The 27,594-nt window shown below is 46.7% G+C and overlaps 1 protein-coding gene across 3 annotated transcripts in view; it reads left to right on the top strand.

The window, feature by feature from the left end:
* LOC139552090 (disabled homolog 2-interacting protein-like) overlaps positions 1–27,594 on the top strand; it is a 222,111-nt gene that overhangs the window by 69,328 nt on the left and 125,189 nt on the right. For all 3 annotated transcript variants that reach the window (XM_071363495.1, XM_071363494.1, XM_071363493.1), the window contains exons 2-3: positions 6,780–6,889; positions 22,448–22,566. In XM_071363495.1, the coding sequence (XP_071219596.1) occupies positions 6,815–6,889; positions 22,448–22,566 (194 nt within the window). In that variant the 5' untranslated portion in view covers positions 6,780–6,814. The remainder of the gene's footprint in view (positions 1–6,779; positions 6,890–22,447; positions 22,567–27,594) is intronic.

The following is a 27,594-nucleotide window of genomic DNA, read 5'->3' on the forward strand; positions in this document are numbered from 1 at the left end:
ACACCTACTGGAGAGCTCTTCTTGGTCTACACCCATTCAGCATCGTTCACACCCTCTAAAGCCTTAGCCCCACCCATCTCTTTAAGGATTCACATGTGAGGCCATGTGGTAAACACACTGCAATGGTTACTTGAATAGTAGCGATATCAAAAACAGAATGTGTCCAGATAAGAATATTTTTCAATTACTAGATGACAAATACCAGACACACTTGTCTAAATTGATTGGTCATGTGATGGAAATGCTATAACCTCCAGCCACATCCAGCTAAGTGGATTGTTCACTATTGTCTATACATGTACACATGTTCATAAAATACAATAGATGGCCGTAACTAGAGCCATGACTACATGGAACTCTATTCCACATCAGGTAGCTGATGCAGCAGTAGAATCAGATTGAAAAAACACAGATAGAATAACACCTTATGGAACAGCGGGGACTGTGAAGCAACACAAACATTGGCACAGACATATGCACACACACACAGACATGTGCACACACACACACACACACACACACACACACACACACACACACACACACACACACGATAACAGTTCACATGTTGCAGAAGGCATTTCTGGCAAAAAAGACAAGTTAGCTACTCCAACTTGATTGATAGCCTGAGATGGCTTCTTGGTTGCTAGTAATGAGGTTGGGAGATTGGGAACCTTTCTGGGCTAGCTAAAGCCAACTTCATAAAATGGCTGTGGCTAGGACAAATCTGAGAGGGCACATTCCACTGTGCCCCCCATGGGCATGTTGCCTTTACACGCACTCATACACACAAATGCATGTGCACACATGCGCACACTCATACGTACACACACTATATTGACTCACCATGCAAAGTGTACTTGCTATATCCAGCATGTTCCGCGTACCCTACTAGAATTAACCCTGATGCTATCTAGCTAGTGTCTCTTTGTCTTATCACAGTGTGTGACACATTACATGTACCTCGCCGCACACTGTGCTTCATACAAATGCACCTAGCACACAGACATTGACACAGACACACACATGCTGACATAACCAAATCCAAATGGGACGCTGATGAATTCATTAGTTTTGGTATTTCAGTTGAAGCTGTTTGAAGCTGAAAGCTTCCTCGATGGGGGAGGGGGGCTGGCGGTGGAATGAGAGCATGCCTCTCCCTGGAATGTCCTGGTCAGGGCATCTGGAGGGTAGTGTGCGGCTCGGCTGGTGGGGTTGCCAAGGGAATGGAGCATTGAGGAAATTGTCCTTGGGGGGGCGAACAATGAGAGGAGCGAGCGAAGGAGAAGGGTAGCTGTCACTCCGGAGGTTGAAAGGGACAATAGGGGTCGGTTACAGACATGTCAGAGAGAGAGAGAGAGAGAGAGAGAGAGAGAGAGAGAGAGAGAGAGAGAGAGAGAGAGAGAGAGAGAGAGAGAGAGAGAGAGAGAGAGAGAGAGAGAGAGAGAGAGAGAGAGAGAGAGAGAGAGAGAGAGAGAGAGAGAGAGAGAGAGAGAGAGAGAGAGAGAGAGAGAGAGAGAGAGAGAGAGAGAGAGAGAGAGAGAGAGAGAGAGAGAGAGAGAGAGAGAGAGAGAGAGAGAGAGAGAGAGAGAGAGAGAGAGAGAGAGAGAGAGAGAGAGAGAGAGAGAGAGAGAGAGAGAGAGAGAGAGAGAGAGAGAGAGAGAGAGAGAGAGAGAGAGAAACTCCCATATCTATTGGGTGAAATACCACAGTGTACCATCACAGCAAGATTTGTGACCTGTTGCCACAAGTAAAGGGCAACCAGTGAAGAACAAACACCATTGTAAATACAACCCATGTTTATTTATTTTCCCCTTTGTACTTTAACTATTTGCTCATAATATGAAATGTGTAATGTCTTTATTTTTTTGGGCAACTTTTATGAGTGTAATGTTTATTGTTTTTTTTATTGTTTATTTCACTTTTGTTTATTATCAAGTTCACTTGCTTTGGCACTGTTAACATGTGTTTCCCATGCCAATAAAGCCCTTAAATTGAATTGTAATTGAACTGAAAGAGAGAGAGAAAGAGATGCATATACTGCATGTACAAACGCACACATCTCTACAATTGTTTAACCACCTTCTCTACGATTCCAGCACCTTATCAATCTCTCATGGGTTCCTACTGTTTCTCAGGAGGAGCGAAGTGACTCACTTCTCTCCTCCATCCAGCCTCTTATCTTCCCCTGCCAGACCCAAGGCTCTGTAGCCTCTCCTATAGAGGGCCATTAACTACACTCGGAGACCCAGGCGGAGCAACGTTACAAGCCCAGCCAGGTGACTGCCATCTGGGCTTCGTCAGCTCCCAGGTCCCCTGAGACACACTGCCAGGTGGTGTGAGACTCTGTCCTATTAACCAACTGTTAAGAGGGATGGAGGGAAGGATAGGGAGATGGAGTGAGGCTAGGGAGGGCTAGGGAGAAGGATGGAGAGATCTGTTTATGGGCAAACAGAAGTAGAGGAAGGGGGAGGATGAGAGTGAGAGCTGTAGGGAAGATAGGAGGGAGGGCTGTTTTTTTTTCGGGCTATGGAGGAGGAAAAGGAGAAAGACATGAAGGACGGGAGAGGTAGAGGAAGTATGAGCGAGAAGATGCTGAAGGACGAGGTGAGGTAGAGGGGGGGGGATTGTACAGGGCAGAGGGTGGACCTCTTTGAGACAATACTCAATACTCAAATACTCAAAGACAAAACATCTACTGTATGTGCCCTCTAGCTGACCTGCCAGATAACACACACACCTCTGTCTGCTGCCAGACACACACACACACACACACACACACACACACACACACACACACACACACACACACACACACACACACACACACACACACACACACACACACACACACACAAAGATACACATTCTCTTGAAGAATATTAAAGTGCCTGATATGCTGCTGCCATGGCAGCAAGGGAATTAATTCTCCTCAGATCGCCGGGTGCTCAGATCACTGAGGATGTGTAAAGGTTTGATACGTTTAACTCACACAGGGGCAACTTCAATTAGCATTTCTTCTTCCACAAGTGTCTTCTGTATTACCTATGTTTCGCTAGTGCATCTTCTGCTTTTCCCAGTCCCTATTGGTACACAGGTGTGTGTGTGTGTGTGTGTGTGTGTGTGCGTTTAACACTTTACAGCCAACCTGTAGCCAACCATCCCTCCAACCAGTGACTGAGTGTAGGATCCACAGCTGGCCCCTGCATGTGTTCCCTATGAGAGAGGAAACTACTGTGATCTGCAGTACTCTACACACACACACACACGCCTCATTATGTGGTGAGCTAATTAGTGTGTCAAATTGCGCTGCATGCCTACACATGTTGCTACCATCTGCACAGTGTGTACCATACGAGGAGAACCGGCTGCTGTTCCTATGAGTCCCAGAAAACACGTTTTACAGTCTCTCTTTACCATGGCCTCTTAAATCCTTCTAATTAAAACATGTGTGTATTCTGTAGAGTAATAGTGTACCCTTTGGCAAACCTTATGCACCCTTACATGTACTCCATTGGGCTTATGGTAAAACTGTACTATTTCCTTATAAGGACATGACTTATTATTGATTGACAGATGTAGCTTTGGGACCTATAGTGAACACCACATACAGTATAGGTATGCACGTACAAAATGTGTGTTTGTTTTTGTTGAACTGCACAAAAAAAAGAGTTGAGAGAGAGACTCAATTTGACGTGGTGGTTTGCTATGCAAACTGATGGAAAGCGGTGTTGGGGGGGGAAAAACGTATGACATTACATTATATCAGAAGGAACATAAAACTTAACATCCCAAATTAGGATCTGGCTAAAAAATATACTTCAATTACTTATAGAACCCGTTGCCCTCTTTGGTTGTGAGGTCCGGGGTCCGCTCACCAACCAACAATTCACAAGAAGGGACAAACACCCAATTGAGACTCTGCTGGTCCTGGGGCTCTGTTCACAAACACAAATAGACCCCACAAATAGACCCCACAGAGCCCCAGGACCGAGACACAATTAGACTCAAACAAATTATGAGAAAGCAAAAAGATAACTACTTGACACACTCGAAAGAATCAATACAATTGGAACGCTATCTGGCCCTAAACAGAGAGTACAGAGTGGTAGAATACCTGACCACGGTGACTGTCCCAAAATTAAGAAAATCCTTGACTATGTGCAGATTCAGTGAACATAGCCTCGCTGTTGAGAAAGGCCGCCATAGGCAGATCTGGCTCTCGAGAGAAGCCAGGCTCTGTGCACACTGCCCACAAAATGAGGTGGAAACTGAGCTGCACTTCCTATCCCCCTGCCAAGCATATTACCGCCTTAGAGATTCATATTTCCCACAGATCACATGGACCCACAAATAATTTGAGAACAAATCAAACATTGATAAACTCCCATATCTGTTAGGTGAAATACCACAGTGTGCAGTCCCAGCTGCAAGATTTGTGGCCCGTTGCCTTGAGAAAAGGGCAACCAGTGGAGAACAAACATCATTGTAAATACCACCAATATGTATCTGCTTATTTATCTTCCCCTACTAGTTGTACTCCAACTATTTGCACATTGCTAAAACACGTTCCACAGCTGATAATATAACACTGAAATGTCTATCTTTTTCAAACCGTTGTGAGGGCAATGTTTGCTGTTCATTTCTAATCGTTTTTTGGTTGATATTGTTTTGTGTCTTCTCACTTTAGTGTTTTTTTGTTTATATCACTTGCTTTGGAAAATGGAAACACGTGTTTCCCGTGCCAATAAAGCCCCTTTCAATTGAAAATTGAGAGTGAATTAGAGAGAGAGACCGGTGATGTCACCTAAGCTGACATAGATCAACATTGGCCTGCCAGTGACCTCCCAGAGGTCGACGGAGGGGGGTCACTGTGTCTGCTATAGAAGGTTGGGGGGAGATTGACAGTACTTGCATGAAGGGAGAGTCCACACTAAGCAACGGTGTCGATACCTGTTGTATTAGGCGCACGTGACAAATAACACTTGATTTGATAGTTCAGTGTGCACATAATGTAAAAGTGCGAAAGTAAGCTCCAACGCTTTCTTTCATGCGTAGCCTACTGCGAGTTGCACGGCATACTGGCGTCAGCACAATAGTGACTGAGTCGAGGTGTATACAGTACAGGATGTTTCCATTGATTGTCAGTCCCAGCAGGATGCGTGTGTTCTCCCTCAGTCAGACCTTGTCTTGTCTTTATTCAGTTACTCTCACACTAAAACAGCAGACAGCCCTGTAACATAGCAGGCGTTCTAATTTACTGTAGCACAGCTAATGCTGACAGGCTAACAGACAGACAGGGGAGTCTGACTACCGACACTGACAACACCAGAAATGCCTCCTAATGTCTTCCTTTCCCTTGAAGTGCGCGATATCTGACAAGGGTGATTTTGTGTGTTTTTAAGGGAAACGTGTACACTTTCGATCACTAGGTAGACGGACCAGAACACAATGCAAGACATGAAACTTCTCCTGTCAAAACAAAACAACAATTAGCTATGTGCATCAAGCGCTAATTGCTACAGTTTAAAATGGAGGGGTCAAGTTAGTTCACCCATCTACAAAAACAGGGCAACCCGTGGTTGATGTCAGTCCTGTTCTGTACTGTCGTCTGAAGCTTATCGCTGTGTCAACGTGCATACTTGGCATGTCTCACATTCTTGGAGTGGACATGTCCCGATCTGCAGCTCGTGGTACCTTATGGCTCTGATAGAGTGGTAGCGATCACTGTCCGTGTTAACTGGAGTCGCGTGAAATCACTGAACATAGAACAGACACACATTGACAGACAAAGCGGTATCAGATCGAGATAGATCCCAGGGCTGTCTATTTAGAGACCAACAAATTAAATGGAGTTGAACAAGAATATGAAAACAATGTGCAAAATTAAAGAAACGTTCTACTGGTTTCTTAACTGTGCCTGACTTCTGGAAACAAAGCTGGTTGCACAAAATGTATTTTACTCCGTTATCCTGACTGATGTCCTCTCTGTCTCTATCTCTCTCTCTGTCTCTCTCTCTCTGTCTCTCTCTCTGTCTCTATCTCTCTCTCTGTCTCTCTCTGTCTCTATCTCTCTCTCTGTCTCTCTCTCTGTCTCTATCTCTCTCTGTCTCTATCTCTCTCTCTGTCTCTATCTCTCTCTCTTTCTCTCTCTCTCTCTCTGTCTCTGTCTCTATCTCTCTCTCTGTCTCTATCTCTCTCTCTGTCTCTCTCTCTCTCTGTCTCTAACTCTCTCTCTGTCTCTATCTCTGTCTCTCTCTCTCTGTCTCTATCTCTCTCTCTCTCTGTCTCTATCTCTCTCTCTGTCTCTATCTCTCTCTCTCTTACCTCTCTTGCTCTCTCATCCCTGTCTCTCTCTCTCTCTCTCTTCCCTCTCTCTCTTCCCTCTCTTTCTCTCTCATCCCTGTCGCTCTCTCTCTCGTCCCTGTCTCTCTCTCTCTCGTCCCTGTCTCTCTCTCGTCCCTGTCTCTCTCTCTCTCTTCCCTGTCTCTCTCTTCCCTGTCTCTCTCTCTCTCGTCCCTGTCTCTCTCTCTCTCGTCCCTGTCTCTCTCTCTCTCGTCCCTGTCTCTCTCTCGTCCCTGTCTCTCTCTCTCTCTTCCCTGTCTCTCTCTTCCCTGTCTCTCTCTCTCTCGTCCCTGTCTCTCTCTCTCTCGTCCCTGTCTCTCTCTCTCTCGTCCCTGTCTCTCTCTCGTCCCTGTCTCTCTCTCGTCCCTGTCTCTCTCTCTCTCGTCCCTGTCTCTCTCTCGTCCCTGTCTCTCTCTCGTCCCTGTCTCCTCCAGAGTCGCCCCCGGAGCGAACGGGCCGCAGACGGAGCATGCCTGGTAGCGCGCCGGACAAGATCACCCACACCATGGAACCTGCCGCTGCTGCCACGCCCTTCAGAGTCACCGTGAGTACTCGCCTGCCGGAGCACGCAGCGGGTGTGCCTGCACGCGCCCGTGTGACAAACAGAGACAGAAAGAAAGAAATAATAATTGGAAGAAAGACTACCAGAGACAGGGAGAGTACAGTAGTCTTTAAGATGTCACATCAACGTGAATACAAGTCTGGTCTGGTCTCCAGGTGGTTCTATGCCAGTCTGAAACTCATTGAGCTTCTCCGTAACACCCATTCTGAATACACTCTGATGTACAGGTTGTGTGGAGTTACTGAACTTTCCGGCCGTTGTGGAAAGATACATCTGTGGTGCAATAGGCCTCATTTTCATTTTCTCTTTACATGTGTTTTCCTGGCTGGCTCGAAATAAGCCACCGTGTTTTATTCAATACTGCTACTTAATAAACTGCAGAAATGCTCTGTGAGTCATCCATAAGTAGCTTACCACCTATTAGCAGAGCGCATCCCCATCAAATTAGAGATGAGAGTGAAGAGGAGGACCTCTAGGTGAACTGTACACAGTCATTGGGATACATTCAGGATGCAAAGAAACTCTTTATGTTGCTGATCCAATGGAAATGCTCCGCTGTCCACCGCAGAGCACGCGTGACTGGTTCAAACGGAGATTATTCCTATAGCCTGACAACATATACATTAGCTTCACTCGTGTCGGTTACCAAGGTCTCCGTCTTTTGTCGAACTCAAGCTGATGTGGTGTGCTCCTGTCTCTGTCTCTCGCTCTCCTTCCATCGATCTCTCTATGACAATGGCAAAACCCTCCACTCCACACCGTGTGTCCACAGAGTCCTATTGCTGTCTGTTGACTGTACCTATAAAGATAGTTGATGTGCCTCTCACACTAACCCCGTGTACTGGAAGCCATATTAACAACACACGGAGCGTACTGGAAGCCATATTAACAACACACGGAGCGTACTGGAAGCCATATTAACAACACACGGAGCGTACTGGAAGCCATATTAACAACACACGGAGCGTACTGGAAGCCATATTAACAACACACGGAGCGTACTGGAAGCCATATTAACAACACACGGAGTGTACTGGAAGCCATATTAACAACACACGGAGCGTACTGGAAGCCATATTAACAACACACGGAGCGTACTGGAAGCCATATTAACAACACACGGAGCGTACTGGAAGCCATATTAACAACACACTTAGCGTACTGGAAGCCATATTAACAACACACGGAGTGTACTGGAAGCCATATTAACAACACACGGAGCGTACTGGAAGCCATATTAACAACACACGGAGCGTACTGGAAGCCATATTAACAACACACGGAGCGTACTGGAAGCCATATTAACAACGCACGGAGCGTACCGTTTTCTTAGCTAGCTAAGTTGTTTACCTGTTGCTAGGCAGTTGCTAGGGACATTCCTGAAAGAAGCTAGCTAGCTAACAAGGAGTGTCTAGTTGGCAGAAGAGAAGAAGGGACAAAGAAGGGACAAAGTGGGACAAAATAAGGACAGAAGAAAAGGGAAAGGGGACATTAAGGTGAAGCAGTCCTCTAAAGACACAAAAGACAATAATACAAGAAACAACACTTCTATTGCCTCTCCCTCTACGATACGCACTTCCGGTTTGGTTTGGAGCGAGTAGTTGCATTCCGCTTTGCTCCACAGGTAGTATTACAGGTAGTATTACATTTCATTTCATTACAGTACAACAGTTTGATTTGTCTGATCTTAGCTGGCTACATAGCCGTCTTTGTATCCAAGATAATTGTGTAGTCTAGAGTAATTGTCGAGGTTACCTAGCCAGTTAGAGGTTACCTAGCCAGCTACACTTTCAAACAAAGTCAACAACGCAGCCACTGCTAGCTAGCCTATTTCACCAGCCAGCAGTACTATATCATTTTAGTCAATAAGATTTTTTGCAACGTAAGCTTAACTTTCTGAACATTCGAGACGTGTAGTCCACTTGTCATTCCAATCTCCTTTGCATTAGCGTAGCCTCTTCTGTAGCCTGTCAACTATGTGTCTGTCTATCCCTGTTCTCTCCTCTCTGCACAGACCATACAAACGCTTCACACCGCGTGGCCGCTGCTACTCTAACCTGGTGGTCCCAGCGCGCACGACCCACGTGGAGTTCCAGGTCTCAGGCAGCCTCTGGAACTGCCGATCTGCGGCCAACAAGGCAGAGTTCATCTCAGCCTATGCTTCCCTCCAGTCCCTCGACTTCTTGGCACTGACGGAAACATGGATTACCACTGATAACACTGCTACTCCTACTGCTCTCTCCTCGTCTGCCCACGTGTTCTCGCACACCCCGAGAGCTTCTGGTCAGCGGGGTGGTGGCACTGGGATCCTCATCTCTCCCAAGTGGACATTCTCTCTTTCTCCCCTGACCCATCTGTCTATCGCCTCCTTTGAATTCCATGCTGTCACAGTTACCAGCCCTTTCAAGCTTAACATCCTTATCATTTATCGCCCTCCAGGTTCCCTTGGAGAGTTCATCAATGAGCTTGACGCCCTGATAAGTTCCTTTCCTGAGGATGGCTCACCTCTCACAGTTCTGGGTGACTTTAACCTCCCCACGTCTACCTTTGACTCATTCCTCTCTGCCTCCTTCTTTCCACTCCTCTCCTCTTTTGACCTCACCCTCTCACCTTCCCCCCCTACTCACAAGGCAGGCAATACGCTTGACCTCATCTTTACTAGATGCTGTTCTTCCACTAATCTCATTGCAACTCCCCTCCAAGTCTCCGACCACTACCTTGTATCCTTTTCCCTCTCGCTCTCATCCAACACTTCCCACACTGCCCCTACTCGGATGGTATCGCGCCGTCCCAACCTTCGCTCTCTCTCCCCCGCTACTCTCTCCTCTTCCATCCTATCATCTCTTCCCTCTGCTCAAACCTTCTCCAACCTATCTCCTGATTCTGCCTCCTCAACCCTCCTCTCCTCCCTTTCTGCATCCTTTGACTCTCTATGTCCCCTATCCTCCAGGCCGGCTCGGTCCTCCCCTCCTGCTCCGTGGCTCGACGACTCATTGCGAGCTCACAGAACAGGGCTCCGGGCAGCCGAGCGGAAATGGAGGAAAACTCGCCTCCCTGCGGACCTGGCATCCTTTCACTCCCTCCTCTCTACATTCTCCTCTTCTGTCTCTGCTGCTAAAGCCAATTTCTACCACTCTAAATTCCAAGCATCTGCCTCTAACCCTAGGAAGCTCTTTGCCACCTTCTCCTCCCTCCTGAATCCTCCTCCCCCTCCTCCCCCCTCCTCCCTCTCTGCTGATGACTTCGTCAACCATTTTGAAAAGAAGGTCGACGACATCCGATCCTCGTTTGCTAAGTCAAACGACACCGCTGGTTCTGCTCACACTGCCCTACCCTGTGCTTTGTCCTCTTTCTCCCCTCTCTCTCCAGATGAAATCTCGCGTCTTGTGACGGCCGGCCGCCCAACAACCTGCCCGCTTGACCCTATCCCCTCCTCTCTTCTCCAGACCATTTCCGGAGACCTTCTCCCTTACCTCACCTCGCTCATCAACTCATCCTTGACCGCTGGCTACGTCCCTTCCGTCTTCAAGAGAGCGAGAGTTGCACCCCTTCTGAAAAAACCTACACTCGATCCCTCCGATGTCAACAACTACAGACCAGTATCCCTTCTTTCTTTTCTCTCCAAAACTCTTGAACGTGCCGTCCTTGGCCAGCTCTCCTGCTATCTCTCTCAGAATGACCTTCTTGATCCAAATCAGTCAGGTTTCAAGACTAGTCATTCAACTGAGACTGCTCTTCTCTGTGTCACGGAGGCGCTCCGCACTGCTAAAGCTAACTCTCTCTCCTCTGCTCTCATCCTTCTAGACCTATCGGCTGCCTTTGATACTGTGAACCATCAGATCCTCCTCTCCACCCTCTCCGAGCTGGGCATCTCCGGCGCGGCCCACGCTTGGATTGCGTCCTACCTGACAGGTCGCTCCTACCAGGTGGCGTGGCGAGAATCTGTCTCCGCACCACGTGCTCTCACCACTGGTGTCCCCCAGGGCTCTGTTCTAGGCCCTCTCCTATTCTCGCTATACACCAAGTCACTTGGCTCTGTCATATCCTCACATGGTCTCTCCTATCATTGCTATGCAGACGACACACAATTAATCTTCTCCTTTCCCCCCTCTGATAACCAGGTAGTGAATCGCATCTCTGCATGTCTGGCAGACATATCAGTGTGGATGACGGATCACCACCTCAAGCTGAACCTCGGCAAGACGGAGCTGCTCTTCCTCCCGGGGAAGGACTGCCCGTTCCATGATCTCGCCATCACGGTTGACAACTCCATTGTGTCCTCCTCCCAGAGTGCTAAGAACCTTGGCGTGATCCTGGACAACACCCTGTCGTTCTCAACTAACATCAAGGCGGTGACCCGTTCCTGTAGGTTCATGCTCTACAACATTCGCAGAGTACGACCCTGCCTCACGCAGGAAGCGGCGCAGGTCCTAATCCAGGCACTTGTCATCTCCCGTCTGGATTACTGCAACTCGCTGTTGGCTGGGCTCCCTGCCTGTGCCATTAAACCCCTACAACTCATCCAGAACGCCGCAGCCCGTCTGGTGTTCAACTTTCCCAAGTTCTCTCACGTCACCCCGCTCCTCCGCTCTCTCCACTGGCTTCCAGTTGAAGCTCGCATCCGCTACAAGACCATGGTGCTTGCCTACGGAGCTGTGAGGGGAACGGCACCTCCGTACCTTCAGGCTCTGATCAGGCCCTACACCCAAACAAGGGCACTGCGTTCATCCACCTCTGGCCTGCTCGCCTCCCTACCTCTGAGGAAGTACAGTTCCCGCTCAGCCCAGTCAAAACTGTTCGCTGCTCTGGCACCCCAATGGTGGAACAAACTCCCTCACGACGCCAGGTCAGCGGAGTCAATCACCACCTTCCGGAGACACCTGAAACCCCACCTCTTTAAGGAATACCTAGGATAGGATAAAGTAATCCTTCTAACCCCCCCCCCCCCCCTTAAAAGAGTTAGATGCACTATTGTAAAGTGGTTGTTCCACTGGATATCATAAGGTGAATGCACCAATTTGTAAGTCGCTCTGGATAAGAGCGTCTGCTAAATGACTTAAATGTAAATGTAAATGTACTGGAAGCCATATTAACAACACACGGAGTGTACTGGAAGCCATATTAACAACACACGGAGCGTACTGGAAGCCATATTAACAACACACGGAGTGTACTGGAAGCCATATTAACAACACACTTAGCGTACTGGAAGCCATATTAACAACACACGGAGCGTACTGGAAGCCATATTAACAACACACTTAGCGTACTGGAAGCCATATTAACAACACACGGAGCGTACTGGAAGCCATATTAACAACACACGGAGCGTACTGAAAGCCATATTAACAACACACGGAGTGTACTGGAAGCCATATTAACAACACACGGAGCGTACTGGAAGCCATATTAACAACACACGGAGCGTACTGGAAGCCATATTAACAACACACGGAGCGTACTGGAAGCCATATTAACAACACACGGAGCGTACTGGAAGCCATATTAACAACACACGGAGCGTACTGGAAGCCATATTAACAACACACGGACTGTACTGGAAGCCATATTAACAACACACGGAGTGTACTGGAAGCCATATTAACAACACACGGAGCGTACTGGAAGACATATTAACAACACACGGAGCGTACTGGAAGCCATATTAACAACACACGGAGCGTACTGGAAGCCATATTAACAACACACGGAGCGTACTGGAAGCCATATTAACAACACACGGAGCGTACTGGAAGCCATATTAACAACACACGGAGTGTACTGGAAGCCATATTAACAACACACGGAGCGTACTGGAAGCCATATTAACAACACACGGAGCGGTTGAACTTCCACAAAGTGCGACTGAAGTGTGTTTTATGAACTGAGCGGTTGTTTCCGCCACCGGGTTTTAATAGAAAATGAAGTTGCTGTGGATTGGCTCGTTGAAATTATGAATGGAGAATGGTAGCGTGGTTGCACATGTAGACGGAGTGTTGTGGCAAGGGATTACGCATGCTGTGGCTAAACATTCACGGTGTGTGTGTGTGTGTGTGTGTGCGCGTACGAGCGAGAGAGTAAGAGAGAAGTTGAGAGAGAGTAAGAGGAGGTGAGAGAGTGCAGAAGAGGGCCAAAAGGGGGAGAGAGAGGAGACAAATAGAAGGGTTAGTGAGACACAGAGGAGTCCGACAGACAGAGAGTAGGCTTAATATTGATCGGGTGCCAGTTAAGCTGCTCTCTGCAGGGACGAAAGGAAAGAGGAGAGGAATGGAGAGAACGAGAGAGGAGAGGAGACAAGTGATGAGATGAAGCCACTGTGTCTCGCTGTAGAGTCACATGACCATTTCTCTTTCTTCTGAGTCATGAGGCCGTTAGGTTCATGTTTGGATATGATATGATAGAGGTAGAAGGTACCTGGCCCATTAGGCACACATCTCAGATCAGCTTACCAAACTCAAACCATCCCTTAAACCATAAGCGATAAAATCTCAAACCTGCCATAGAATCAGGGTAACTTTATATCCCTCCAATGAGACGACAATAGATTTAACATCAGAGTAGCTGCAGACTGTTCCATATGTTTGTCATTGCACTGCCCCCTTCTGGCAAATAAGGGTACAGTCCACTTTTTGCCCACAGCATTTACTTAGATGCAATGTAGTGTGTGAATGCGTTTGTGTGAGTGAGTGACATCCCTCGCCCTCCATCCATCCTGGCCAGTTGGTGAAAGGACATCCCGGCTCTTTGTCCTCTCTCTCCTCCTGAAAGACCAGTCCTGACATCTAAACTACCCCCTCCTAGGCTTTGAGCTAAATCTGTCAAAATGACTCTCTCTCACAGTTATCCCGGCCCCGGACTCTGTCATGCAAACACACACACTGATTCGATAAGAAGACTTCACACACACACATGGTTGAAGAATTCTCTCTCTCCCCCAAATAACTAACCCATGCTCTTAGAATGATATATTTTTTATTTAACCAGGCAAGTCAGTTACAAACAAATTCTTATTCACAATGACGGCCTACCCCGGCCAAACCCTCCCCTAACCCGGACGACGCTGGGCCAATTGTGCGCCGCCCTGTGGGACTCCCGATCAAGGCCGGTTGTAATACAGCCCGGGATCAAACCAGGGTCTGTAGTGACGCCTCTATCACTGAGATGCAGTGCCTTAGACCGCTGTGACACTCGGGAGGCCATGTGTGTATAGGGTTCTTTGGCTGACTCCATAAGAGAACCCCTTTTTGGTTCCAGGTTTTTTTTTTTTACTTTGTGGAAAGTGTTCTACATGGAACCCAAAAGGGTTCTACCTGGAACCAAAAGAATTTACCTGGAACCAAAAAGGTTCTTCAAAGGGTTCTGCAATGAGACTTTCCAAGTGGCACTGCGGTCTAAGGCACTGAATCTCAGTGATAAAAGGGTCACAACAGACCCTGGTTTGATCCCGGGCTGTATCACAACCAGCCGTGATCGGGAGTACCATAGGGCCGTGCACAACTGGCCCAGCGTCATCCAGGTTAGGGGAGGGTTTGGCTGGGGTAGGTCGTCATTGTGAATAAGAATTTGTTCTTAACTGTCTTGCCTAGTTAAGTAAATAATAAATAAATGTGGACAGCTGAATAACTGTTTTAGGTTCTAGATTCTAAGAGTGCAGGATACACAATTTTGTCCTATTCTTCTCGAAAGTGGAGAGAGTGGTGCCAACCCAATTTGACTCTTCTCGCACAGCTACACAACAAACCCTTGAGGCTGATTGCAACGCCTCTGCAAATTGATTCTGAATTAGGACTTCTTCTCATCCAATCTCTCCCTCTATCCCTCCCACTCTCCCCCCTACGTTCCTCCCCCTCGCTCTCAGATTGTTCTAGGGGTTTAATTGGAGACTCTGGCCCAGTGATTTTGTGTGTTTGTGTGGGGGGGGGGTGGGGGCTGTGGAATGGTAGCCTGCTGTGACTGGTGTCCCCTCTGCTCAAACAAAATAAATCCCATGGGTTTTTGGCTGTCCTGATCACGATGATTCAACAAACCCCTGGCTCAGAGGAAACAGGAGTATGGACACACACGTGCGTGCACACACACACATGACTGCAGCGCACACGAACAAAAACACGCAGAAATACAGTAAGTTTGAATGAGTCATCTCAGACATACAGGTGTTCACATGCAGTGCTGTGGAAAAGTATTTGTCCCCTTTCAAATTGTCTCTACTTTCGCATATTTTTGATACTCCGGTACTTTAGACGAGGTGGGTCCACAGGAAGAACCTTTTACCAACGGTCAAGCATGGGGGTGGTCGTGGGATGGTTTGGGGATGTTTTGCTGCCTCAGGACCTGAACGGCTTGCTTTAATAGAAGGAGCCGTGAATTCTGCTCTGTATCAGAGAATTCTACAAGGCCACCGTCTGTGAGCTGGAGCTGAAGTGCAGCTGGGTCATGCAGCAAGACAATGATCCAAAACACACAATCAAGTCTACATGAAAATGGTTAAAAAGCAACAAATTTGAAGAAGTTTTGGAATGGCCTAGTCGAAGTCCAGTTCTAAGCCCAATTGAGATGTTGTGGCAGGACTTGAAACGAGCAAACGTCTCTGAGTTACAGCAGTTCTGCATGGAAGAGTGAGCCAAAATTCCTCCACAGCGACGTGAGAGACTGATCAAAACTACATGAAGCATTTGGTTGCAGTCATTGCAGCTAAAAAGGTGGCACAACCAGTTATTGAGTGAAAAGGGGGCAATTACTTTTCACACAGGGGAATTGGGTGTTGCTTAACTTTGTTAATTAATTAAATAAGTATCACATTTTGTTGTTATCTGTAAACTCAGGTTACCTTTATCTAATATTATGTTCTGGTTGAAGATCTGATAACATTCAGTGTAAAAAACATGCAAAAATATAGGGAATCTGAAAAGGGGCAAATACTTTTTCACAGCACTGTAAGTGTCAACAAATCCATATTTGATTGTGTATTCTAGGGCTTTACTGTACCTTGCCGTATGTTTACTCTCTGTTATTTTACTCGTGTGTACTGCAGGTCCTCACTGGATTTATGGCTATATTGTTATCTGCTACACTCTGAAAAATGCTGGGTTAAATGCAACTCAGCTTTGGGTAAATAGTGGACAGAACATGCGTTCGGTTATTTTTGACCTCAGCCATACCATCACGCCCGCACACACTCTCACATACACACACACTAGGCCTAATTAGCTGTCAGCCCAGGTGAGTTAGGACTAACGAGCGAGGCTGTTGTGACTGACAGTGTGTTAACATGTAATGGTGAAGTGGTGTCCTCTGGCTGTGACAGCCTTATCGTCATACAGCCACTCCGTGTTACTGGCATGTTACTAGCGTGTTATCACAGTGATAACCACAGGCTAGGAGAATATGTGCCATAATAATGAACGGAAAGGTGCTGTTCTGTAAACAGCCTTTACTGTTAACAGTCAGAACCATGTTTAATGTGTTTGGCATAAATGAGTTTGGTGTCTTGGATGGTGGAATGTATGGTGCATGTTATAAACTATGGAGCTTTGAAGAATATAATGTCATTAAATGAAGTCAATGTACAGTACTGATAACCTCAGAGCGTAATTTCTAACAAGGTCAATTACATCATGCATATTGCAATGTTTTACCTTAGTTTTTGCCGTAATTTAAATACAGTGAAGGTTTTATGTATTAAAGTATTGATCATCTTTGACAAGTACAGGGTTTGGAAATATGTGGAAGTATTGATCATTTATGAGAACACGTCACAGCGATCAAAGCACATAATAGTTTGATCTATATTTAAGGTTGAGTTGAGGACGAAGAGGGCCGTCTCAGTACAAGTAGTAGTAGGGGTGCAACGAGGGAAGGTGTCACAGTGTTAAACTCGATCCAAAATGTCCTCCGTCCCGTGTTGAGTCTTAATGTGGAGTGGGTCCACGCGTGTCAGAGAGAACCGGGCAGTGACAAGGGCCTGATCGGCAAACCAACCAGCTCACACATCAGTTATACAACACATATGAGCCATGAGTCGCCAGGAGGGAGGTGGTCCTTTACTCTTTTGCTCATTCGCCCTCTTTCACTCCTCTCTCTTTGTATTGCTCATCTCTCGTTCCCCCCTGTTTCTCTATCACACCTTCTCTTTCGTTCCCCCCTGTTTCTCTATCACACCTTCTCTTTCGTTCCCCCCTGTTTCTCTATCACACCTTCTCTTTCGTTCCCCCCTGTTTCTCTATCACACCTTCTCTTTCGTTCCCCCCTGTTTCTCTATCACACCTTCTCTTTCGTTCCCCCCTGTTTCTCTATCACACCTTCTCTCTCGTTCCCCCCTGTTTCTCTATCACACCTTCTCTTTCGTTCCCCCCTGTTTCTCTATCACACCTTCTCTTTCGTTCCCCCCTGTTTCTCTATCACACCTTCTCTTTCGTTCCCCCCTGTTTCTCTATCACACCTTCTCTCTCGTTCCCCCCTGTTTCTCTATCACACCTTCTCTTTCGTTCCCCCCTGTTTCTCTATCACACCTTCTCTTTCGTTCCCCCCTGTTTCTCTATCACACCTTCTCTTTCGTTCACTCCTGTCTCTCTATCTAATCAGGACCAGGGTTGCCTACCCCTGAGCTAGATGAATGGTTCACCTTGGCAGGGCAGTGTCCTTGGTTCCCAGAGGCTCGGATGCTAGATAGTAGTTGCTAGTTCTGGTACCCGTCATTTATATTGAACTGACTGAGAGTGTACAGTGTAGGCTGCTATTCTGTATGCCCTTAACCCACTCCTACCAAACTAGTGTGATCAGAAATTATCAGAAATTATCAGAAAATAGACACAATCAACTTATATGAAATTCGTGACAGGCAGTACATGAATTTGTGAACAGAGCGTTTCAAATCACAGAGGAAATAGTCCCACACACCCTCATCATGTCCCCCAGATCAAATATGAGTTAGAGGAGAGAGAGGAGGAGAAGTAGTGGGAAAAGAACCTGTAGTTTTTGTCCGTCCCTCCCCCCCTCTCTCTAAACAGCCTGTAGCTGAGGTTCAGGCCCCATCAGTCAGGGGAATGAGAGACAGAGAGAGAGGGAGGAGAGACAGAGAGAGAGGTAGAAGGGGAGAGAGAGACCAACAACGCAAGCCAAAGCAGCCAGCCAGCCACTAATAACCCCCCCCCCCCCTCCATTACCCTACAGGGACAGGACTCCATTCACTTACTTTAGTTATCTGGCTGAGAGGAATGGATGGGGATTTCATTTGTTAGCCCAGCGCGCGTGCAGTCCTACACTCTCGCAGGGGAAAAAAGGCTGCCTTTGTGTGTGTGAGGTGTGGAATTACTTCTGCTTTAGAGGGTTACAGAGTCGTGTGTGTGTGTGTAACTATTCCCCACAAGAATAGTAAATGAACCAAAATTTGACCAACTAGGGACATTTTCTTAGTCCCCACGAGGTCACATGCTATTGTAACAGTATAACTTTAGTCCGTCCCCTCGCCCCGACCCGGGCGCGAACCAGGGACCCTCTGCACACATCAACAACAGTCACCCAACAAGCATCGTTACCCATCGCTCTACAAAAGCCGCGGCCCTTGCAGAGCAAGGGGAACCACTACTTCAAGGTCTCAAAGCGAGTGACGTCACCGATTGAAACGCTATTAGCGCGCACCACCGCTAACTAGCTAGCCATTTCACATCGGTTACACTCACCCCCCTTTCGACCTCCTCCTTTTCCGCAGCAACCAGTGATCCGGATCAACAGCATCAATGTAACAGTATAACTTTAGTCCGTCCCCTCGCGCGAACCAGAGACCCTCTGCACACATCAACAACAGTCACTCAACAAGCATCGTTACCCATCGCTCTACAAAAGCCGCGGCCCTTGCAGAGCAAGGGGAACCACTACTTCAAGGTCTCAAAGCGAGTGACGTCACCGATTGAAACGCTATTAGCGTGCACCACCGCTAACTAGCTAGCCATTTCACATCGATTACACTATTTCTAGGGGGTTTAGGGTTAAGGTTAGAATTAGTGTTATGATTAGAATTACGTTAAGGGTTAGCTTTAGGGTTAGGGTTAGGAGCTAGGTTTAGGGTTAGGGTTATGGTTAGGTTTTGGGGTTGAGGTTGAGGTTGAGGTTAGGGTAAGGGTAAGAGTACTTGTTTAGGTTAGGGTTAGGTTTAGGGTTATGGGTTAGGGAAAATAGGATTTTGAGTGGGACTGAATTGTGTGTCCCCAGAAGGTTAGCTGGACAAGACTGTGTATGTGTGTTAGTGGTGCGTGGGTCACTCCTGCTCCCGAATTAAAATATAGCCTACATTTGGTGTATCATTTTACTGCAAGAAATGTTTAATTCTGCAGAACTTAATATTAAGGTTAAGTGAGAGCTTTTTTTACTGTATTTTTTGATTTAACGTTTATTTTGACAGAGAGTCAGTGCTGAGACCAATGTCTCTTTTCCAGATGAGCCTTGTATAGCACCACAATACACAGAAAAAAACACAATATACACAATAAAATACATGTTATTATACACAACAATACACGATAAGCAAAGCCCAATCATAGAAAACGGACAGACTCTTCAGTAAACAGTCTGAAATACCCTAGAGGCACCAATTCCTCCTAGATCTACTGTCCGTGTCCAGATTTCAGTTTCCATGTAACCCATCTGAACATCAGGCTACAGTTCCCTTGACTTGCCTTAAGGCCTATTTAGGCCTGTCCTCTGATTGTCGAATTTGTATAGCGCCTCGCCATCATCGCACATAGCACAGCGGCACCGCTATCACCCTCTTTCACTAATTCTTTCCTCAACGTGACTTTTTTTTCTTCGCAGCTTTTCTCTCCTTGAATTGAACTCTGACGTCCCTTTTTTTTTTTGCCACCGCGGATCGGCGTGACCTTTTTCTGCACCTTTCCCAAAAGCACTTGGCGATTGGCATGCAGGCTGGTTGTTGTGCGAACAGTTATAGGCCCCGAAGCGTAGGCTTACGCACTGATGGCAGACAGCCTACGATAGTGAACGAAAAACCTCAATGTACCCACGCCGTGTATTGTTTTCTCTTCATGTCATCCCGCCCGCAGAAATAACTGCGACTGCAGATTATAAATCAGCCCACGCATTCGCTAGCGTGCGCGTACCTGTGTCCTGAACGTGCATGTGTGTGTGTGTGTCTGATATTGCCGTGCAAACTTTCTGAGGCTCCCAGGGGATCAAACAACCCGAGACAACATACCACACACACTCTACCTCGCTCTTTACCAGAGGAGGCTGGTGGGGTGGGATCTATAGGAGGACGGGCTCATTGTAAGCGCTGAAACGGAATGAATGGAACGGAGGCAGGTAGCCTAGCGGTTGAGAGCGCTGTCGATGTGCCCTTGAGCAAGGCACATAAGCCTAATTGCTCCTGTAAGTCGCACTGGATAAGAGTGTCTGCTAAATGACTAACGTGTGAATGTTAGTCAAACGTGGTTTTCACATGTTTGATATTTGAAACGTTTCATTCCAGCCATTACAATGAACCTGTACGCCTATAGCACCTCCAACCAGCCTCCTCTCTATCTCCTTCTCCTCTCTATCTCCTTCTCTCTCCCTCCTCGTTGGCAAGACAGACATGTCATGTTGTGAATGGTCTGATTGGAGGCTGGAACTAAATAAAGATGCCAACCTCATTACAGCGTCATGCAGTAAATACTCAGAGTGAATAGTCTGACTCACTCTACCCTATGATTACCCCGTTCCTTATTCAAACACTGCGCACACACACACACACACACACACAGCACACATACACACACACACCAAGGTCTGCTTGTCAGCCAAACCCAGCCGCTCAGTTACATGACTGATTTATTTGGGCTAATCCCTCAGCCGGTGAGTCATTGCATGGATGGGAAGAGAGGAGAGGAGAGGAGAGGAGGGGGAGGGGGATGGGGGGGGGGGAGAGGAGAGCAGTGGGGCTGTCTAGACCTCCCAGCCATCAGGACTGATGAAGCTTTATTCATTTAGCTAATGGGATTTGAAGAGGCTGGCTGGAGCGTACTAGAGAAGCAGCTACAGGCTGTACCTCTGCACCTACATGTGGTTTGGTTACCTGATCCCACATCACTGTACGTTTCTGTACATAAACACACATTTGAAAACACACAAAGCGTCTGTAGCCGCGTGGCGCTGCCTCACATACCTCGTGTTTAGTCATGTCAACAACGATTGAACTTCGAGTGCGTTGTGCGTCTCAAGCATTGTGTAGTAAGTTCCTGTGACTGGATGAGTGACAGCGGATGGTCTTTGTTCCCTATCCAGAGAATGACAATAACACTGTTCTCTGTGATCTGCTGGCCAGGTTCTATCATTATTATTGTAGCTGCAACCGTACCATGCCACTTAGCCACACACACACTCATTCACATTGCAGGTGTTAATTATACAGGTGTTTTATCAGCTGGATAGAGGCCTGTTTATCGTTTGTTTTCTGTCATCGTCCAGGGTGGATGTGCTGCAGGCTGTTTGTGTTTGTGCGTGCCTGTGTGTATCTGTGTGTGTGTGTGTGTGTGTGTGGCATCGTGCCGCTCAGGTGGAGGCAACAGCGTCCTCACAGAGCAGCAGTACGTCTCTCTCTCTCTCTTTGTCTTTTGCTCTTTTCCTATAGTTCTTTCTCTGCCCAACCTCCCGCTCTTCTCCCCTCCCTTCACCTCAGACAGATTGAGGGCACACTAAAGTGACTCTCTCTGCTCTCCTCTCTCTCAGTGAGTCTTAATGTCGTTATCATCACTCCTCTTTCTCTGCTGTGTCAGCTGGAAATCACAAGCTAGGCCTTTTGTTCTCCTCGAAAACTTGCCACGTCTCCGTCCCGGTCTTTTCTACGCCACGCCCCCCCCCCCCTCTCTCTCTCTCTCTCTCTCTCTCTCTCTCTCTCTCTCTCTCTCTCTCTCTCTCTCTCTCTCTCTCTCTCTCTCTCTCTCTCTCTCTCTCTCTCTCTCTCTCTCTCTCTCTCTCTCTCTCTCTCTCTCTCTCTCTCTCTCTCTCTCTCTCTCTCTCTCTCTCTCTCAATGCCAGCCAACAGTTTCTATGGAAACAGAGAAGTACTTGAGGGAGTCTGACATGGGATGCAGATGTGGCGGAGTAGGATCTTGAGAAAAGTGCAGAGAGAGCACGAGAAAGAGAGAGAGGGATTGGGTGAAAGGATGGACGCCAAAGCTAAAAAGATAAATAGACAGACTGTGAGTGACTGATTAGTGGTATGTACAAGTGAGAGTGTGAATATTCCCTTTGAGGGCGTGTGACATCTCTCTAAGGGCTCATATAGCCTCATATCTACAGACAGTTCTCAATCACCAGGCCTGTCTGTCCTTGACTTGACTTTCCAAGCCCATCTATGAGCTAATATCGATAATTTATTCACTAGACAGATATTGCTTTATCAATAGAATTATTACTGTAACAATGGACTGATTGGGAACACATCTACTTATTCATTTCATGTCATTATCCTAAGTCATTATGTTGTTATTGATGACCTCCCTCCCTCCCTCCATCTCTCCCTCCCTCCCTCCCTCCCTCTCTCTCCAGGGCTTTCTGAGTCGGAGGCTGAAGGGTTCTATAAAGCGTACTAAGAGCCAGCCCAAACTGGACCGTAACTCCAGCTTCAGACACATCCTGCCTGGCTTCAGGAGTGTGGACAATGAGAGGTACAGTAGGCCCAGTGGTTTTACATTACAGCTGTTTTACACTGTGGTTTCACACTGGTTTTAGTTTGTGTGTGAGGGCCTGTGTTGATACTGGATCTTTGGTCTGCCTTTTGGGGGACTTGTGTGTTTGTGTTTGTTTGTGTGTCCTTAGACTGTGTGCTGGCAGATGTGTTTTGTTTGGACGCGTCTTTGACTGATGGCCGGTTACGGAGGTCGCTGTCGACATGCGTGTGTTGTCAGTGAAAACCAGCCGGGCTCTGCTCTCCAATCTGTCATTCCAACTCTCCCTCTCTTTCTCTCCTCCTCCCTTTATTTCGGTTTCTGCTTCGCTCAGTTTTCCTCCTTCTCTCTCCACCCTCTCTCCCTCTCTCCCTCTCTCCCTCCTCCCTCTCTCCCTCCTCCCCGATCCCTCCTCCCCGATCCCTCTCGCTCTCTCTCTCCCTCTCTCTGTGGGCTGAGGCTGAGTGTGATGGATGTGCTCTCCTCTGTGTGTGAGTGCTGCGTGTGTCTTAGTGGTGACACTCTTACCTCTGTGGCCCTGCTGCTGCAGCGTAGACTGGACCAATCGAAGCCCACGGCCCTGGCTCTGTCTGTCTCACAGGTGATTTATGGCTAAATGTCACACATCTTACTCCAGGTTCCATTTTACCCTTCGCTTGCCATTCACCACCGGTTCTATTACATGTGGCCGGTCCCTTCATGTTGAAATGCTCCATTCGAACCCTATTGGATATGTGAGAAAGCAAAAGAAAATGTTTCGCGACGAATCTCTGTGGGAAATGAATGTGGATTTCTGAGTCACACTGGTTCCTCGCCCAGAGCTCAATCGGAGTGATTTTGATTGCTGTTAGTTTAAATGAAATCTTTAATAAGATCATGTCATTTACTCATGAGTTCGGAATCAGCCACTTTGAAAACGTTTTTGCTCCATTCGAACGATCCCAATTAGGTTTCATCCCAGAGAGTCTAAGTTGTGTTTTCACTGCTCATCCTCCTACGCTAGCACTTTGTGTTTGACTGTCCCTTGTATTCGTGTCAGATAAAGACTTTTAGCTCTGCTGGCACTTTAAATGATGATTGGGTTGGATCGGAGATGAGGCGATCTGTCCGTCTGGGCGATCTGTCCGTCTGGGCTGGGTAATTAGAGCACTGTACTTGTATGTGGAGTTCTTCTGTCTCTCTGCTGCTCTGAGCCTGTCAGAAGGCCTGTCTCTGTGTGTGTGTGTGTGTGTGTGTGTGTGTGTGTGTGTGTGTGTGTGTGTGTGTGTGTGTGTGTGTGTGTGTGTGTGTGTGTGTGTGTGTGTGTGTGTGTGTGTGTGTGTGTGTGTGTGTGTGTGTGTGTGTGTGTGTGTGTCTGCTGCTTTGAGCTTGTCAGTAGACTCTGCTATAGCTGGAGACTACCCAGCTACTTTTAATGAGCCATTAGAATCAGGAGGTGTCATCGTGGAACATTGTGAGTTTTCCGTCAATGTAGAGTAGAGTGGAGTGCTGTTCTGTTCTGTTCTGTTCCTCCCACTGCTTGGACAAATTATACCATGGCTACATGGCTCTATCTACTTCCCCCTCCCTCCCTCTCTCCCTCTGTCTCTTTTTCTTTCTTGTTCTCTCTCTCGGTCTCCCTGTCTCGGACAGTGGGTTTAGTTTCCCTCTGTGTCTTCCTGTGATAAAGCGCTCAGTGCAGAACGCAAATATCGGACAGGAAATTAGTCCGTCCAGGAAGCTCCTTATCTCCCCTACAACGCCACAAACACACATACACACACACAGACCCACACCCACATCATTATTTTTATACACCCACGTACACACACACGCAAGACTGATAACAGTTTCATTTCTACCATCTAGTATCTAGGGACCCAGGTGACACTTTGATACATTCCCCTGCCAGTACGGTGCAGTGTGTCTATGTCATTAACATCCCCCCCTGTAGAGTGTGATCTCATGTGAAGGCAGTTGATGACACTCCACTGTCTGTCAGCTCAGGAACAGGCTTCCAGCAGGGCAGAGTCCCATGCACACTGAAACTCACATGGCACACAGTCACAGAGAGTCACATGCAAGTGAAACACCAGAGTCATCTGAGGTGGGACGGGGACGGAGGATAGGGGAGTAGGGCGAGGAGGATGGGGAAGGAGGAGGGAGAACGCACACACCCGTAAACAGCACACACGGTCCCGTTAAACCTGAATCTGTCTGTCTGTCACTCAGACTGAGCTGCAGATGAACAGCAGCTGGACAGGATGAACTATTCAAAACTGTTCATCAGCAACGACCTGGGAATAGTGACAGGGTATTTTGGTATTTTATTAGGATCCCCATAAGGTGTTGTAAAAGCAGCAGCTACTCTTCCTGGGGTCCACACAAAACATGAAACGTGACATAATACAGAACAATAATAGACCAGAACAGCTAAAGGACAGAACTATATACAGTTTATTACAGCACACACAGCCTTCATATCAATACCTACACATAATGTTTAGGTCAAATACGGGAGACGCGTTGTGCCCTGAGGTGTTGCTTTATCTGTTTTTTGTAAACAGGTTTGCTGTTTATTTGAGCAATATGCGATGCAACAGGGTTCCATGCAATAATGGCTCCACAGTATATATAGTATTTGGCTTCCCTCCAGGCTTGAGGGCAAACCCCTTACTCTAGACTCGAATTAAAGATATGACAGATAGGAGTGGCCATAGAGTGGAGGGGAAAGGATGGGGATGAATGAGCCAATGGAGATTGACAGACAGGAATACACACACACACACACACACCACAGAAGGGTCCCGTGTGGCTCAGTTGGTAGAGCATGGCGCTTGCAACGCCAGGGTTGTGGGTTCATTCCCCACGGGGGGACCAGGATGAATATGTATGAACTTTCCAATTTGTAAGTCGCTCTGGATAAGAGCGTCTGCTAAATGACTTAAATGTTAAAAATGTTAAATGTTACAGTACAGAGCAGATGTATGTATCGGCTGATCAAAGAGAAGTGTAGTACAACATAGATACACAGATCAGTCTGTCCATGTTGCAGCCAGATACCCTAGTAATGTTTTATTTACTATTAACCAGCACTCCTAATTCCCTGAGGACTATGTTACTGCATGTGTGTGTGTGTGTGAGCATGCATGAGTCGGGCATTCATGTGTGTCTCATTTAAAGGAGTGGCAAAAGTTTTAATACACAACGCCTAATCAGCCCACTAGTGATATAGACTGCTGCAGTCATCAAGATACCATCTCTGTATCCTCTCTACGGCCCGAGGAGAGCAGTGTTATCAGGTAACACAATGAGTTGAGCTCAATGGGAGGTCTTTCTAATGGAAGTGTAATGACAAAGGTATTGATGGGTCAATTTCTCCAGCCCAGAGGCATTTTATAGCCTCCTATAGCCTGCTGTTTCTGCTGACAGCAGCTACAGATGTAGAATCTTCATTTGATCACTCTGTTGCAGGAGAACTTCCTGCAACGCAGGACATTTTAAACGCATAGTGTATTTGAGGTTAAAAAAGTTTCTAATTTCCACTTTGAAATTTTACTTGATTTTCCCTTATGGAAAATGTGTTAACCCCCACAAAAATGTCCATTAATTATAATCCACATAATGATTCACATTTCCTATTGCTGAAGAATTATTTTCCTGGTATAGCAAACTGGCTCAAATTAAGATTTTTTTTCTCGCCCATCTTTGTTTAACCTCTATTTGATCAGGGAGTCATATCTACACACAATACCTCATAATGACAAAGTGGAAACATGTTTTTAGCAATTTTTTTGCAAATGTATTGAAAATGAAATACAGAAATATCTCATTTACATGGGTACATAACATAATTACCCATATAAAGGTCTTTAAAAACAGAAACTCTGATATATTTTAAAACTTTGTTTGACAAGTGGTTCTGAAAGGTCATGAAATGACCTTTCAAATGATAGTGTCTTTATAAAGTATTCATACCCCTGATTCAATACTTTGTAGAAACACCTTTGGCAGTGATTACAGCTGTGTGTCTTTCTGGGTAAGTCACTAAGAGCTTTCCACACCTGGATTGTGCAACATTTGCCCATTAATCTTTGAAACAATTCTTCAAGCACTGTCAAATTGGTTGTTGATATTTGCTAGACAACCATTGTCAGGTCTAGCCATAGATTTTCAAGTAGATTGAAGTTGAAACTGTCATTCAGCCACTCATTCACTGTGTTCTTGGTAAGCAACTCAAGTGTAGATTTGGTCTTGTGTTTTAGGTTACTTACTGTCCTGCTGAAAGATAAATTAATCTCACAGTGTCTGGTGGAAAGCAGACTGAACCAGGTTTTCCTCTAGGATTTTGCCTGTGCTTAGCTCCATTTTGTTTATTTTTTATCCTGAAAAACTCCCCAGTCCTTAACGACTACAAGCATGTCCATAACATGATGCAGCCTCCACTATGCTGGAATATATGGAAAGTGGTACTCAGTAATGTGTTGTATTGGAACTACCCCAAACATAACACTTTGTATTCAAGACAAAAATTGAATTACTTTGCATGTTTAGGAATATTTTTATTCTGTACAGGCATCCTTATTTTCTTTCTGTCAATTAGGTTGGTACAATGTTGTTAATCCATCCTCAGTTTTCTCCTATCACTCCTATCACACTCCTTGAAAGTGGCAGCTCTACCCTTTAGCTCAGTGCGGATGTAGCCTGTAATCCATGGCTTCTGGTTGGGGTATGTGCGTATGGTCACTGTGGGGACGACGTCATCTATGCAGTTATTGATGAAGCCAGTGACTGATGTGGTGTACTCCTCAATGCCATCAGAAGAATTCCGGAACATATTCCAGTCTGTGCTAGCAAAACAGTCCTAGCATCTGCGTCAACTGACCACTTCCGTATTGAGCAAGTCACAGGTACTTCCTGCATTCGTTTCTGCTTGTAAGCAGGAATCAGGAGGATAGAATTATGGTCAGATTTGCCAAATGGAGGGTGAGGGAGAGCTTTGTACTTGTCTCTGTTTGTGGAGTAAAGGTGGTCTAGAGTTTTATTTCC

The sequence above is a fragment of the Salvelinus alpinus genome, chromosome 24 (assembly GCF_045679555.1).
Source record: "Salvelinus alpinus chromosome 24, SLU_Salpinus.1, whole genome shotgun sequence".
Classification (NCBI taxonomy): Eukaryota; Metazoa; Chordata; class Actinopteri; order Salmoniformes; family Salmonidae; genus Salvelinus; species Salvelinus alpinus.